At 48.9% G+C, this 14,115-nt stretch overlaps 1 protein-coding gene across 1 annotated transcript in view; it reads right to left on the reverse strand.

The window, feature by feature from the left end:
* Positions 1-255: 255 nt before the first annotated feature.
* GABBR2 (gamma-aminobutyric acid type B receptor subunit 2) overlaps positions 256-14,115 on the reverse strand; it is a 333,176-nt gene continuing 319,316 nt past the window's right edge. Inside the window, exons 15-19 of the mRNA XM_040631654.1 lie at positions 12,337-12,561; positions 9,781-9,963; positions 7,077-7,206; positions 3,174-3,291; positions 256-456 (exon numbers count right to left, since the gene is read on the reverse strand). Of these exons, the coding sequence (XP_040487588.1) occupies positions 291-456; positions 3,174-3,291; positions 7,077-7,206; positions 9,781-9,963; positions 12,337-12,561 (822 nt within the window). The 3' untranslated portion in view covers positions 256-290. The remainder of the gene's footprint in view (positions 457-3,173; positions 3,292-7,076; positions 7,207-9,780; positions 9,964-12,336; positions 12,562-14,115) is intronic.

Below are 14,115 nucleotides of genomic sequence, written 5' to 3' on the forward strand. Positions count from 1 at the left end.
TTTTTTTTTTTTTTGCGAAGTTTCAAATATCCCAGCTCCTCCTTCTTTGCAGACATCAAGGAAGAAGTCATTTCCACTCCTCTTCTTTGTGAAAGAATAAAAACTTCACAAATAAGGCGCGAGGTCAGGTGCCAAGTGCCCCCATCCCGTCCACCTGAGTGCCATCGAGCAGTCCCACAAGGCCAGCCGTGGCGCCCAGCTTCTCCGCAGCCAGAGCGGACGGTGCTCCTGTAGCCTCTGCTCCGTGTGGTTCTGTCACGGGGGAGGCCCCGGCCCCAGGCCTCCCACCCTTACAGGCCAGAGACCATAACTCGGAAGGAGGGTGGCACGTGTCTGTGGCGGGGGCTGGCGGTGGGGCTGACGCAGGGGCTGACACAGCTGGCGTCCACGCCTCCAATGGACGGGAGGTAGGCGTGGTGGAGGATGGGGAGCTGGAGGGACAGTCGGCGCTGGATGCTGTGGCAGTGGGGGAGAGAGAGAGAGAAGGGGAGGGGGAGAGAGAGAGGGAGGGAGGGAGGGGGAAGAGGAGTTTTAGTGAAGGCTATCTGGCTGCTGACCAGAATGTTCCTTGGACTCGCTTTGGCTAAGAAGCTGATGGTGGGAGAACAGTTATCCCGAGTCCCAGATCTGGGACCAGCCCTTGGGCCCTGACCATTCGCCCATCTAGTAGGTATTTAATGCAGGCCTACATCGCCCTGGGAATAACCGGGGAGACGACTAAGCAAAGGGGGCACAGTCTCCCTAAGCGTGCCGTGACTCCTAAGAACAGGTTTGGCTCATCTCACGGGGCTTTTCTGCTGACACAGACAGTTCTCACTCTAGTCTCTCGAGTCTCCAAATGGGCTGAGAGGCTTCTCACTGCTCTGGCCCTCCTCATGGCTCCTCTGGCCCTGACTTGCCCAGGACCTCAGCCCTTGTTGCTGGGCTGATCCAGTAAGTTCCTTCCTGGTCTTTCCGCTTCTTGGGTGACTAGTGTCATCTTTCCAATTCTGGGGCGGTACATTCAGGGCTGCCTAAGGTCTTTGGCCTAATTCTCCAGGTGAAACTTCTATCCCCTCTCCACCCAAACCCTACCCTCAGGCAGCTAGTTTCCCCTAAAACACTGCGAACGGCCACTCTTCCTTGCCTTTGCACATGCTCTTCCCCCAGCCCGGAGTACGCTCTCTGCCTCCTGATCAGAGGAACTGTTACCCTTCACTATCCAGTTTAAACCCCTCAGAGAGTGAGCTCCTTGCTCCTCTGAGCTCCCAGAGTCTGGGCTAAATTCTCAGCAGCACAGCCAGAAAAGGCCTGAGGTAGGGCGGAGGCAGGGCTGGAGTGTGACTCCCGGGTGGGTGCGGGGGGAAGGCTGGCTTCAGGCTGCCTTCTCGCTGCCCCTCTCTTCTTGCTCCATCCTGCGTGGTTCTCTCTCATATCTGGGAAGCCGCATTCTCAGTATCCTTAGGCCTCCTTTTGTCCTCAGTGCCTGACTGCTCAGGTGGGGACCTCTCCCCGCCCCCGGATCCTCACAAAAACCCAGCAGGTAAAAGAAGTATCGCTATTCCCATTATAATGACTGGGGAAGGGTACAGAGTTTATGTAACTTGCTAATGGAAACAAAGCCAGAACTGGGGAAGGTGGGTCTCCTGCTTCTTCTGGGAAACCACAGTGCTTTGTGAGGGAGGCCCATCAACTCACAGGGGTCGCCTCATCCCCACAGGTGTGCCCCTGGTGTGTATGCATGGCACTGATGGGGTCCTGAGACGGATGGGTACAGAGGCAGTGCCACCCCCACTCCCTAAGGACCTGTGCATTGGAGAGTTCCTACCAAGGACACTTCACAGGTGCTCACGAGGTCAGTGTGTTGGACATCTCCTTTTGAAATTCAGGTTGAACCCGTCTGTGTAACCTGAGCTATGATTGGCTCCTTAACACAAGCGAGTGCTGGTAGAGTCCAGGAAACGGGGAGCTGAAGAATAAACTCTGAAAGGGTGTCTTGCCGGGGCACCTGGGAAGGACTATCGGCCTGGGCAAGGTGGACACGTGTCTGCGGCTCACAGAGCCATGGCATCTTGGTGTCTGGGGGGGTCCTGCGTACACTGTCATTCATTCCACAGACACTTGCCGAAAACCCACCCGGTGCCAGAGCCTGCATTCAGTCCAAGGGACATGGGGGACTCACACCTTATCCTCAAGGTGCTTGCGCTCTAGTGGAGGGTACTAACAAGTAAACCACTGACGACTGCCATATAACCGCCGGTAACTGTTCTGGAGTGTAAGTCAATATAGCTTTGGAGGCTACTGGCCCTAACACTAAATGGCCCCAAATTACACTAGGGTTGGTGATTTGGCTGTCTTTGCTGCTTGCCACTCCCCAGGGACCAAGTCTCAGCGTTGACATTTTTTTTTTTTTAAGACTTTATTTATTTATTTATTTGAGAGAGCGAGCAGAGGGAGGGGCAGAGGGAGAAAGAGAATCCCAAAGCAGGGCTCAATCTCAGGACCCTGAGATCATGACCTGAGCTGAAATCAAGAGTCGGACAGCTTAACCGACTGAGCCACCCAGGGTTGGAGCTGCCGGGGTTGACATTTCTAATCGCTGCTTCCAAGCTGCTGTAAGCAAGGAAGAACTAACCATTGTCCGTGAGAACGAAGCTAACACAGATGTCCAGGTCTTTGCTTAGATGTCACTTTCTCACTGAATCTCCTCAGATCGCTCTTTTTAAGGATTGTAACTGCTTTATTTTTCTCCAAAGCACCTATGACGTAATACATTAGATTTCGTTCTTTTAATGAAGTTCTTGTGTCACCAGATAGAATATAAGCTCTGTGAAGGAAGGGATTTTTGTCTGTTCACTTCTGTGTCTGACACACAGCAGGTGTCAGTGAGTAGTTGTGGAGTGCACGCAGCCAGGTTAAATTTTATATATAACGAAGGCACTGTGCCTCAGTGGCCTTGATGCTAGACAGACCTGGGTTTGAACCTATCCTATCCCCTACACTCAGAAACTGGGTGAGCCTTGACAAGTCACCTCCCCTTTCTGAATATTCGTTTTCTCATCTGTAAAACGAGCCTTGTAATTTGACCTGTATCATGGGGGTTGCCGCGAAGTTCAAGTAAAATAACCTGCCAGCGAAAACGCGGTGCAGATCGAAAACACGCTCTTCCGCAACAATAAGGAGAAAGTACTTACTGTTCTGGGGAATTTATATCTTCTATAGGGTCTTTGCATGTTCGGGAGGGCTCTGTTGTGTTCCACTGTAGCTGGGGATTTTGATCGAGGTGATTTTTTAAAACGGCCTTTCCCCCATCTGAATGCAAAACAACAAGATCACAACACATTTTGTTAACTTCATTTTTAAAAAAATGCAGTCTTTTTAGGATGCTGCCCAAGGAGAGAGAATGCAAAAGAGCCTATTATCCCTCCAGAGCTGTGGTTTCTGCAGTAGCTCTCTTGGGACTAAGGCTGTAAACCTAGAAGCTTCCACCCAGGGATGGAAATGGCATCCTGGGGATTTCCTTTCTCCAAGAAAAAAAGGGGGAAAAATCAAGTCAACCAATGTAAGCAAAATACTCGGAAATGAAAAGTTCTAATATAAAGACCCTTTTCATTGGAGTGCAGGGATGTAATGACAAAGGAAATTACCCTCCAAAGGTTAAAAAAAAAAAAAATATATATATATATATCTCCATAAGACTGCCAAAGACTGAAAAGAATAATAGTCAGTAAACTGCTGGTGGGAGTATAAATTGGCATAATCTTTCTGGGGGGGTCACTGTCAATAAGCATCGAACACTAAAAAAAAGTGCTTATCTCCTACCTAGAATTTTTATTTCTGGGAGTTTATCCTAAGGAAATAATGAAGGGTGTGTGTGAAATTATACATAATTATACATAAGATGTTCAAATCAGCATTGTTTATAATATAAAAAGTTGGGACTAATCCGAGTTTTTCCAGTAATAATGGATTAGTTACATACGCGTGTATGCATGGGGCCTTCAGTCAAAGAAATACTGTGGAGCCACAAAATGTGATGATGTGGATGCTTTTTCAACCCTCTGTGCTTCAGAACCATCTAGAGAGATTTAAAGAAATATTAAATATAAAAACCTTGCCCCCATCTGAGGGATCTGGAGGAGCACCGGCGTTTTGCTGTTTCTCTGCAGTAGGGAACTGTGTGAATGTCATTTCGCCCCCACGTGAGTACAGTGGGTCCTTTTTATTTATGGATTCTGTATTTGTGAGCTCGTCTACTCGCTAAAATTTATTTGTAACCCCAAATCGATACTGGTAATACTGTCACGGTCACTTGCCAACACACACAGTGTTGAAAAATGAACATGGACCTCATGGTCAGTAGCACTGTAACGGTTGCCTTAGTGCAAGAAGGCTGTGATGTGCCCGATGGAGAAAATACGCGGGTTAGACGGGCTTCGTTAGGGCACGCGTTATAGGGCTGCTGACCATGAGGTCAATGTTAATGAATCAACACTAAATAGTAAATAAGATGTCTTCAAACACAAACACACATACAACAAAGTTATGTATTGATTGACCAAAATGTCAACCTGGGAGAGCCTTGCAGGAACCAAACCCTGTATTTCCCCCAGGAGCAGTGGTTCAGTGGTTACTAATTAACACATGGTTCACAGCAACTTTACCAAACACAATCACCATGAATAAGGAGAGCTGACTGCATATGCCTAGGATAAATTCCAAAAGTGGAACTGCTGGGTCAGAACGATTTCTATTTCAACCAGCAATGTTTGAGAATGCCCATTTCCCCAACTGTGTCCTCAAACTGTAACTTTTTGATCTCTTGTCTTTGCCAGTCTCATTGGTGAAAATGGTATCTCCTAAAGATCTCATCTGCCTTTTTTTAAGAGACTGTATTTATTTATCTGAGAGAGAGAGTGAGAGAGAGCAGTGGGGCAGGGCTGGATCAGAGGGAGAGGGACGGTCAGAGGGAGAAGCAGGCTCCCCGCTGCGCTGCGCAAGGAGACTGACCTGAGGCTGCACTCCCGGACCCTGAGATCATGACCTGAGCAGAGGCTTAGCTTAGCTTAGCTGACCGAGCCCCCCAGGAGCCGCTCCTCTACAGCCTTTTTTTTTTTTTTTTTTAAGATTTTATTTATTTATGTGACAGAGAGACAGCCAGCGAGAGAGGGAACACAGCAGGGGGAGTGGGAGAGGAAGAAGCAGGCTCATAGTGGAGGAGCCTGATGTGGGACTCGATCCCAGTACGCCGGGATCACGCCCTGAGCCGAAGGCAGCCGCTTTAACGACTGCGCTACCCAGGCGCCCCCATCTACAGCCTTTTAATAAGGAGTCAGCTTGAGCATCTTTTCATAAGCATACGAACCTCTTGCACTTCCTTCTGTGAGAACTCTCTTTTGCCCATTTTTCTTGTGTTGATCTTTTTTTATTAATTTGCATATAATTATATATATTTCATATAAACTATATAAAATTTCACCTTATACATAGGAAAATAAGCACATTACCTGAGTTACAATATTTTTTGGCTTGGATTATTTGATTTTTTTGACTACTTATGATGGCTTTTGTGTTGTTAAAATTTTTTTTACAGTTAAACTTATCAACCTTTTCTGTTATGGTTTCTGTGTTTTGCATCAGACTGAGAGAGGCTTTCCCCTCTTGGAGATTATAAAAAAAAATTCTCAAAAAAATTCTGTGCTTTCTGTGCTTTCTTTTCTTTCACAGTTTCACTTTCTACATTTAAATCTTTTATCCATCTGGGCTTTATTTTTGTGTAAGGTGTGAGGTAAGGATTTACCTTTATTCTTTTCCAGATGGCTATCCGCTTATCCCCATTAAATGTACTGAATAATTCATTTCCCTCCACTAATTTGAAATGCCCACCTTTATCAGATACTAATATTAGTGTGAATAATTTTTATTCTTTCAATTTACTTGTTACTTATCTCAATTCAAACTTTTTTTCAATCCACCTTATGTAGGAGGAATTTTATAATTTGCTTTAGTACTGATACTTATTACTTATAAGAATAAAAGAAACTATAAAAAAACAGAAGAAACTAAAGATTTTTCATTGATTAAAAAAATAATTTTATAGCAAATTAATGAATAAATGCTGACAAAATGCAAACAATAGAAAAGTATATTAAATGAAATGTAAAAAAAAATCCTTTCTCACTGCACATACTGTTCCTTTCCACACAGGTGGATGTTGTTCACAATTTGGTGTTACCCAAAAGGTCTTCCAAACCTTTTAAAAAATGCACCTAACACACGTACACACAGACGTGTGCATGTGTGTGCATTTACGTATATCATCTTGCTGTTTTTGCTTGGCGAGCTCTCCATATTTACACAAATAGATCCACCCCATTTTCTATCAGCTGTATTATGAGCCTTGTTTGGTTGTATAATAATGAAACTGCCCTAAATGATGGAACATTTAATTCTAGTTTTTCTCGCCTACAAATAACGTTGTGATGAGCACCACGTGTACACATCTTTGCCCACGTGGCAAGATCTTGCTAGTGGAATTGTTAATCAAGAGGTCTGACATCTAATATATGGATGTGCCCGACTGACTTCCAAAACATTGCAGGAGAATGCCTATTTCTACACTCTTAACAACACCGGTGATCTCTGAAAATTTTGCTGAAATGTAGGCAAAAACTGGATTGTGTTATTTTTGGCTTGCATTTCCCAAGTGGTTGGTGAGATTGTCATGTCCTAGCTTACTGACCATTCCTTTCCCATACATCGAGAAGGCACATTTGAAACTGTGAAATGTTGCTGGGAGAAGGAAGGGAAACTCTTCATTAAGAACAATCAGAACCCCGGGAATGCTGGCCATGTCATGTACGCGTGCCATCGGAACCCAAGGGACTAAGGGACAGAAGCCCCGGCTCTCGGTAGGGTGGGACTCCATGTGGACACCGAACTGTGGATGCCACACGCTCCAGCTCTGCCTGTGTGGCTTCAGGTCATCCCCACCCCCTCCCTGAGCCTCAGTTTCTTCATCGATAAAGTGGAAGATGGCCAGCTGGTATTATCTGATACCCAGGTCCCCACGTTCTGGGGACCCCGCTGCCTCCTACCTGTGCTCTCAGTGAAGTTCCCAAGGTTGAGGATGTCGTTGAGTTCTTGGTAGTGGTTCTGTTTAATGTAGGTGGTCTTTTCTGGTGTGTCCTGCAGCTGCATGGTGACCTCTTCCAAGTCTTTATCCAGCTGGAAGACAAAGGCTCCAGCTGAGTCAGAGCCCCGGGGCCCAGCCCCTTCCCCAGCTCACACGGGACTGGGCCTCAGGCAGGCTTCGGGAGGGCGCCCAGAACCAGAGAGGCCGCCCCACGCCGGGGAAGCGTGGCAGAGGGCCCCTGCTGGCTGCTGCTGCAGGCGGGGCTGGGAGGGGAGGGCCTGGCCTTTGCAGTGCGGTGTTCAGAGCGGCCTGGCGCCTTGATGGAGCCTTGGCGCGAGCCCAGGGAGGCAGGGCGGGAGAGCGCCAGAGCGCAGGCTCTGAAGTTGGACGGGCCTGGGGCAAACCCAGGGCTGCCCCCTACTGTCTGTGTACTGGCTTGTGAGACTGAGTCTCACCTCCTTCACCTGTAGAATGCGGTAATAACGGTACCTACCTTTGTGGTTACGGTGGAGATTAAATGAGGCAACGCGCTGAAAGTTTAGCCCAGTCCTTGACACATCGTAAGGGTAACCTGCTACTACAGTAGAAGTACTGTAATTACTGTTAGTGATGCCTAGCAGGACCCTTGCAGGGCAGACAGATCTGTGGGCTGGTCGGCTATGAGCCTCACGTGGACGCCGGAGCTTAGCACAGTAGGGGCTCCTCTATGGGATGGACCGCAGCTGCCTTCAGTTACAGCAAAGTCAGGCGCAAGCCCTGGGGCAGTTCAGCCCTTGAGAAGCCTGGTGAGCACGTGTGTGTGAGCACGCGTGTGTGCGTGTGTGTGTGCAGTGTGCGTGTGTGTTGGGGAGGGGGTGGTAACTGGGAAAGGCAGTGGGCATTCCACTATAGTGTAAGGGAGAGGAAGTTATAAACTGTAAAGTGTTGTTCTGATGTCAAGAGCACAGCCATTAATTTTTAAATACATTTTCACGTGGAGGAGGAGAGAGACCTTTTTCTGTGTGACTCAAACAGCGGGGCTAGGAGCAAAGGAGGCAAGATTGTGATTCGATTCCAGGAAAAAAACCACCCAGCATTTTAGGGATTTTGACAACGGCTTTGGTGTCAGGTTTCCTGAAGTGAGTGAACTCTTTATTGCTGGAGTGTGCAAGTAAAAGTCAAATGTCAAGACACGGTCGTTCTGGTCAGAGAGAGGTCTGAGATTAACACCGAACCAGCAATGGGCTTTGAGGGACAGAAACCTTCCCTACTTGGCTCTGGTGACCAGTGGGGGGCTATCCCATCCTAAAGCAGTCAGGCTTAGATGCACAGACAACTGGGTAGTAGAGCTTTGTGACAGACTAATGTGAGCTCCCAAAGGGCTACTAGACCTAGCAAACACAAATATGGAATAACCAGTTCCATCTGAATTTCAGATAATGATGAATCACTTTTTTGGTGTAAGTATATCCCAAATACTGTATGGGGCCATCCTTATACTAAAAGTACAATTGGTTGTCTGAAATTCAAATTTCACTGGGGCATCCTGTATCTACTCTGGCAACCCTGTATCTCACTTCTTCCTCATGGTTGTCCAGCTAGAGACCACATTTCCCAGCCTACCTTGTATCTGTCTACGTGTGATCATGCAAGTTCTTGCCAAGGTAACCGGAGCAGACCCAAAAGGCGCACAATTTTTGCATCACTTGCTCATCCCTTGTGTGGACTTCCTCCTCCCCTCCTGCAACTGAGAACAGGACATGCCTTCCCCCAGCTTTAACTGTCCTGGTGAGGAATACACCTTGGGGAGCGGCAGACAGCCGGAGTGAATGGGCCTCATCCAGTCATATCCATGGAGGCAGAGCCGCCTGCCAACCTGGACCCACCTCCTCAGGACCATTACGTGAGAGAGAAATATTTTCTTTGGGCCACTTCACTTTGGGGCCTCTTTGTTATAGCAACTTAGCGAGCTATCCTGACTAACATGCTCTCCTTCGTTTCTTTCCCATTCCACTTGTCAAATGCGGCTTCCTCTGGGAAACATGAAGCCTGCAGACCGTAGGCCAGTCACACCCCCGACACAGAGACAGAGTGAAGAAGGGGAAGGTAATCTGGTCTCCCCTCCCAGGTATATAAGGTCCAGAACTAGAGGTCTGGCTTAGGCACCGGGGAATCTAGTTATGGCCTCTCTGGAACACCGAAGAACCACTTAAGGGCCCTCAAGACAACAGTGAGGTCCGCGATAGCAAACTCTCCTGCCTGAGAAGCTCCTCTTCACTCCCTCCTGTCTTGCTGTGCATCACTTGGACAGGTTGGTTGCTGGGTTGGGAGAGTGAGAAATCAAGGGGGTGGGGGCCCTCACTCTTAGGAAGCTCCTATAATCTGGGAGCTCACAAATCTCCAAGAACTTCTTTCTTTCAGAGGATGTCTGGAATCGGGTAATGGCTGGACTCCACGAGCCTGGGCCAGCTGAGTGGATTCTGACAAACTGCCTCTGTCTAGTTTATGACCCCACTGGTTCTCTCAGCTGTAATCCCAGCACATGGGACCGCATGACCTGATGCGGGGGGGGGGGTGCCCCAGAGGGGGGCAGTGTGGTCCAAGCAGGAGCCCTGAGGAGCCCTGCCGTGGGGCAGGCGGATGCAACTGGGAGGCTGGGCCCTGGCTGCCAGTGCTGGGGGAGTTACCTCGGTGATCTTCATTCGTAGGCGATGGTTTTCGGACTGTAGGCCCTCCAGGCGGGATGTGCTTGCTTGGTTCACGCTGGTGACTGAGGTGGACGTTTTAGAATCTTCCTTCTTCTGATTTTGAGTGAACTGGAATCGCCTGTTCTGGGTTGCTGCATCTGGGTTTGTTCTCAGAGTGATGAGCTGAAAGGACAAGGTATGGTTGAAGAGAGAAGCCTGGGGGGGCGCCTGGGTAGCGCAGTCGTTAAGCGTCTGCCTTCGGCTCAGGGCATGATCCTGGTGTTCTGGGATCGAGTCCCACATCGGGCTCCTCCGCTGGGAGCCTGCTTCTTCCTTTCCCACTCCCCTTGCTTGTGTTCCCTCTCTCACTGGCTGTCTCTCTCTGTCAAATAAATAAATAAAATCTTAAAAAAAAAAAAAAAAAAGAAGCCCGGGTTCCTACCCCGTCCCCCCAATCTCCCATCCGCTCTGTTGCCACTGCAGGTTCTGTGCTGGAGGCAGCACAGACACAAGCCCTGGGCTCAGGCTTGCTGTCTCTGCCACTCGCTTGCCTGTGATCTTGGGCAGGCCCCTCCCCCCACGCTGAGTCTCAGTTTCCTTCCTTGTCAGCAGAAGTCTGGTCTCCTGATCCTGACTCCACCTGCATCCCAACCACCCCACAGAGCCCACCAGCGCCCCTCAGGCCTGATTCTAGCTGAGTCTCACTCTGTCTTAGGCCTCGTTCCACATGGAAAATAATCCCGAGGGCGACCTGAGGGTGACACTAGAAGACGGTGGATGGAAGCAAGGGAAGGCTTCTGCTTCTTAACCATTGCTGGATGTTGAGGACAGACTAGCCCGGTCACGGACAAAAGTGTTGTTACAGAAGAGAAAAGGCTGCCACTTGATCCTGATCTTATTTACTCAAGAAACACTTCTGGTCTGAGGCAGGCTCTGGGCCTGCATTGGAGAACAGGGACTGGGTGAAGCAGGGCCGCTGTCTGCCAGGACCCCAAGGTCCAGAGCCCAGAAGTATCGAGGGCAAGCTGGGCTGTGGATGTCATGGACCTGGGCTGGGTTCTATGGAGGGCCCGAAGGACTGTGAGGAAAGCGAATTCCGGGGGGCGGGGGAAGTGGCATATGTGAAGCAGGGGGGCCTGGGGCTCAGGGTATTTATGGAGAAGGGCAGTCTGGATGGTGGGCAGGGTTCTTTGGGGGAGCCTGGAGGAGACCCAAGGGTCCTAAAAGGCAGCCCAGTATCAGGGACTTGGTTCTTGAGCTGGGAGGGCAATGAGGAGCTCTTGAGGGTGACAGAGGAGAGTGACACGGTCAGGGCTGGGCTTGGAGCCATCTGGCATCTTTGATCGGAATGAGAGAATATCAGAGTGCAGGCAGAGAGGTCTTGGCATTGGCCTGGAGCCTGGGCAGGCCGTGGCAAGCAGAGAAGGGAGGCATATAGGGTAGCAGTGCTCCAGGGAAGACACTGCTTGGGGACTGACTGGATGGAGGTGCCATGAGCACTCTGTTTAGGGCATGATGGACCCCAACTAATCTCTTGTCCCGCCTTACTCCAAGACACATCCTACCCCACTTGGGCCAATAATTCCTTCCACCCTCTCTATTTCCTGTTCTTCCCTGATGCTGAGACCAGTCTACTGTAGGGGCTCCCGAGATGCCAAGGCCTCTGGTTCACCTACCCACTGCTGGGAAGGATAAGCTTTGAAAAACACCTCTCTGGCTGGTCTTAAAGGTCAGGCCTTCAGATGGATGGAAAGTGTAAGTGGCTGTTAAAAGTGGTTATTTATTCCTTTTCACCCACTCATACTACTTCTGAAGCTCCATCTGAAGGGTGTAGCCAGAAATGGGGATCATGTGTTATGTAGAGAAAAGAAGTTCATTTATAATATAAAAAAATCTGGAAACAAATGTAATGCTCATCAGTAAGGGAATCAAGTGGACAAGAAAACGTGGAACATCCCCACCAGTGCTGGTTATGACTGAGAAACACAAAGGAGAGACTCACAGTGAAAGAGGCAAACTACAAAATGATATGTGAGCTATAATCACAGCTGTAACTGAGAAAGCATCACTGCCTAACCATTCAAAAAAGACTGGGGTTGAGGGCGTCTGGGTGGCTCAGGTGGTTGAGCGACCGACTTCTGATTTCAGCTCAGGTCATGATCTCAGGGTCATGGGACCGAGCCCTGCATCCGGGCTCTGCGCTCAGTGAGGAGTCTGCTTGTCCCTCTCCCTCTGCTCCTTCCCCTACTCTCTCTCAAATACATAAACAAATAAAATTAAAAAAAAAAAGATTGGAAGGAAACACATCAAAAATATGAAGTTTTTAGTAAAAAAAACTAAAACAAAACGTCAACAGTGCTTGTTTTTGGGTGGTGAGACAGATTTCTGGAAAATTTGATTTTTACTTGTTTGCATTTTCCAAACTTTCCGTGATGTGAACTGTAACCATCCCAAGTAGAGAAAGCATAAACTGCTACAAGGTGGAGGAGACCAGCAGGCCCCTGTGCAGGGTCAGAGGCTGAGGCCAGAGGGCAGGGCGCAGAGTGTGGGCCATACCTTGGGCACAAACACCAGGCAGAGGGTGATGGTGCTGCAGAAGATGATGACCAGGGCGACGATGCAGAACTGCACGTTGGGCTGGTCCCGGGTCAGGAAGGAGACGGCGGCCCCGATGATGCACATGATCCCCACATTGTAGACACTCATCCCGATGTACTTGCTGTCGTTGAGGGCAGGGATGCTGACGTTGCGTGTCTCCCAAGCCAAGAAACACCCGAACAGCTGAAATGGTGATCGGAAAGGGGAGGTGGTCACTATCACGTGGTGGCATATACCGGCTGCTCTGAGAAGGGGGGCTGGGGGCTTTGCTGTGGGCCAAGTCTTCCAGATGTCACCCTCGGTCTCCACTGGTGGCCCCGGGTTGAGTCCTGCTAAGGAAATGCAACTGGGGGTGTTACAGTGTCTGGCTCTCCTTTGCCCCACTGCTGGTTCACGTACAGCAGGCTACGGTGGGAACGGCTCCCAGACATGATCTTGACCACGTCCCCTCACTCTAGAGAGAGCACTGAGTTCCAGAGAGGAGGAAGGGTCTTGTCCAAGGCCACACAGTCATACAGTGGCAAAAGTGGATTGTGTTTCCAGAAGTTCAGTCTGGTGTTTTTTACTACTAAATAAGGCAGAGCCCCTGTGTCTGGGACTTCTATTACCTCTCAATGCACAAAGTCACTCGGAATGGAGACTCCATATCCTACCTGTCCTTGAAGCTAGGTGTGGTGTATGAGTAGGTTCAGGACAGTACCATGTAGGTGGAAGTGGTATGTACAAGTTCTGGGAAGTATCTCTAAAGGGAAACGGTGTTCCTTTCCCTCCTTCCTAGTAGATGGAGTGGACAGTGATGGGTGGAGCTTGAGCAACCATCTTAGACCAAAAAGTCATCTGAGTCTACAATGTGGAAGCTGTATGGTGAAGATGGGGGAGCCACAAGATCTATGGAGCTGAGATTCTGGGAGTCCCCCACCAGCCCTGGGTTGCTCATCTGAGAAGGAAGCTAACTATCTATTTAACCACTATAATTTTGGGTTTTCTATCACTTGTAGTTCTACTCCTAACCAATAAATCTCCCAACAGAAACAGACAAGGGAGAGGTCCAATGTGATCTGAAGCAGGGTGTGGAGGGTTTAGCCTTCATGGGTGGTTTAAGGGGAGGGCCCGTTGCGGAATAAGTGCAGATGGAATGCCAGGCAGAATGGTGGTGTGGGTGGGGGAGGAGCTGACCAGGACTGGTGACTGTGCAGGGGCTTTGGCTGCCATCCGGCCTTTCCAGGAGGCCTTTCCTCAAAGGCCCCTCTTCCCTCTGACCTCACCACTGCAGTTCAGGGCATCCAAAGCTGCATGAGCCATTTAATAACACACTGAGGGATTCTGTTTTCAGGTTTGACTTAGTAGGGCAGCACGATGCTGTGTGCTAGAAAGGTGGCTGGCACAAGGCTGGAGGATCTGGAATCTTTAGGCAAGTCACTTTGCCTCTCAGGGCCTCAGTTTCACCGGCTGTGGAATGGGGATAATAATAACACCATCTCACAGGGTTTGTATCCAGATGAAATGGGAGGATAGCTGTGAAAGTATTTTGTAAACTGACGTGCCCGCTTATAAGAGTTCGTTAAAAGTTATTTTGTTAATTGGTATTATATACACAACCATGGCTGCTTTCCTCTCCTTTTCTCTAAGCATATTGTCTCATGGGCAGATTTATTATTATTATTATTTAAAAATTTTTTTAAAAATATTTTATTTTTAAGTGATCTCTACACCCAACATGGGGCCCAAGCCTACAAC

This window comes from Ursus maritimus, unplaced genomic scaffold (assembly GCF_017311325.1).
Source record: "Ursus maritimus isolate PB19 unplaced genomic scaffold, ASM1731132v1 scaffold_17, whole genome shotgun sequence".
Classification (NCBI taxonomy): Eukaryota; Metazoa; Chordata; class Mammalia; order Carnivora; family Ursidae; genus Ursus; species Ursus maritimus.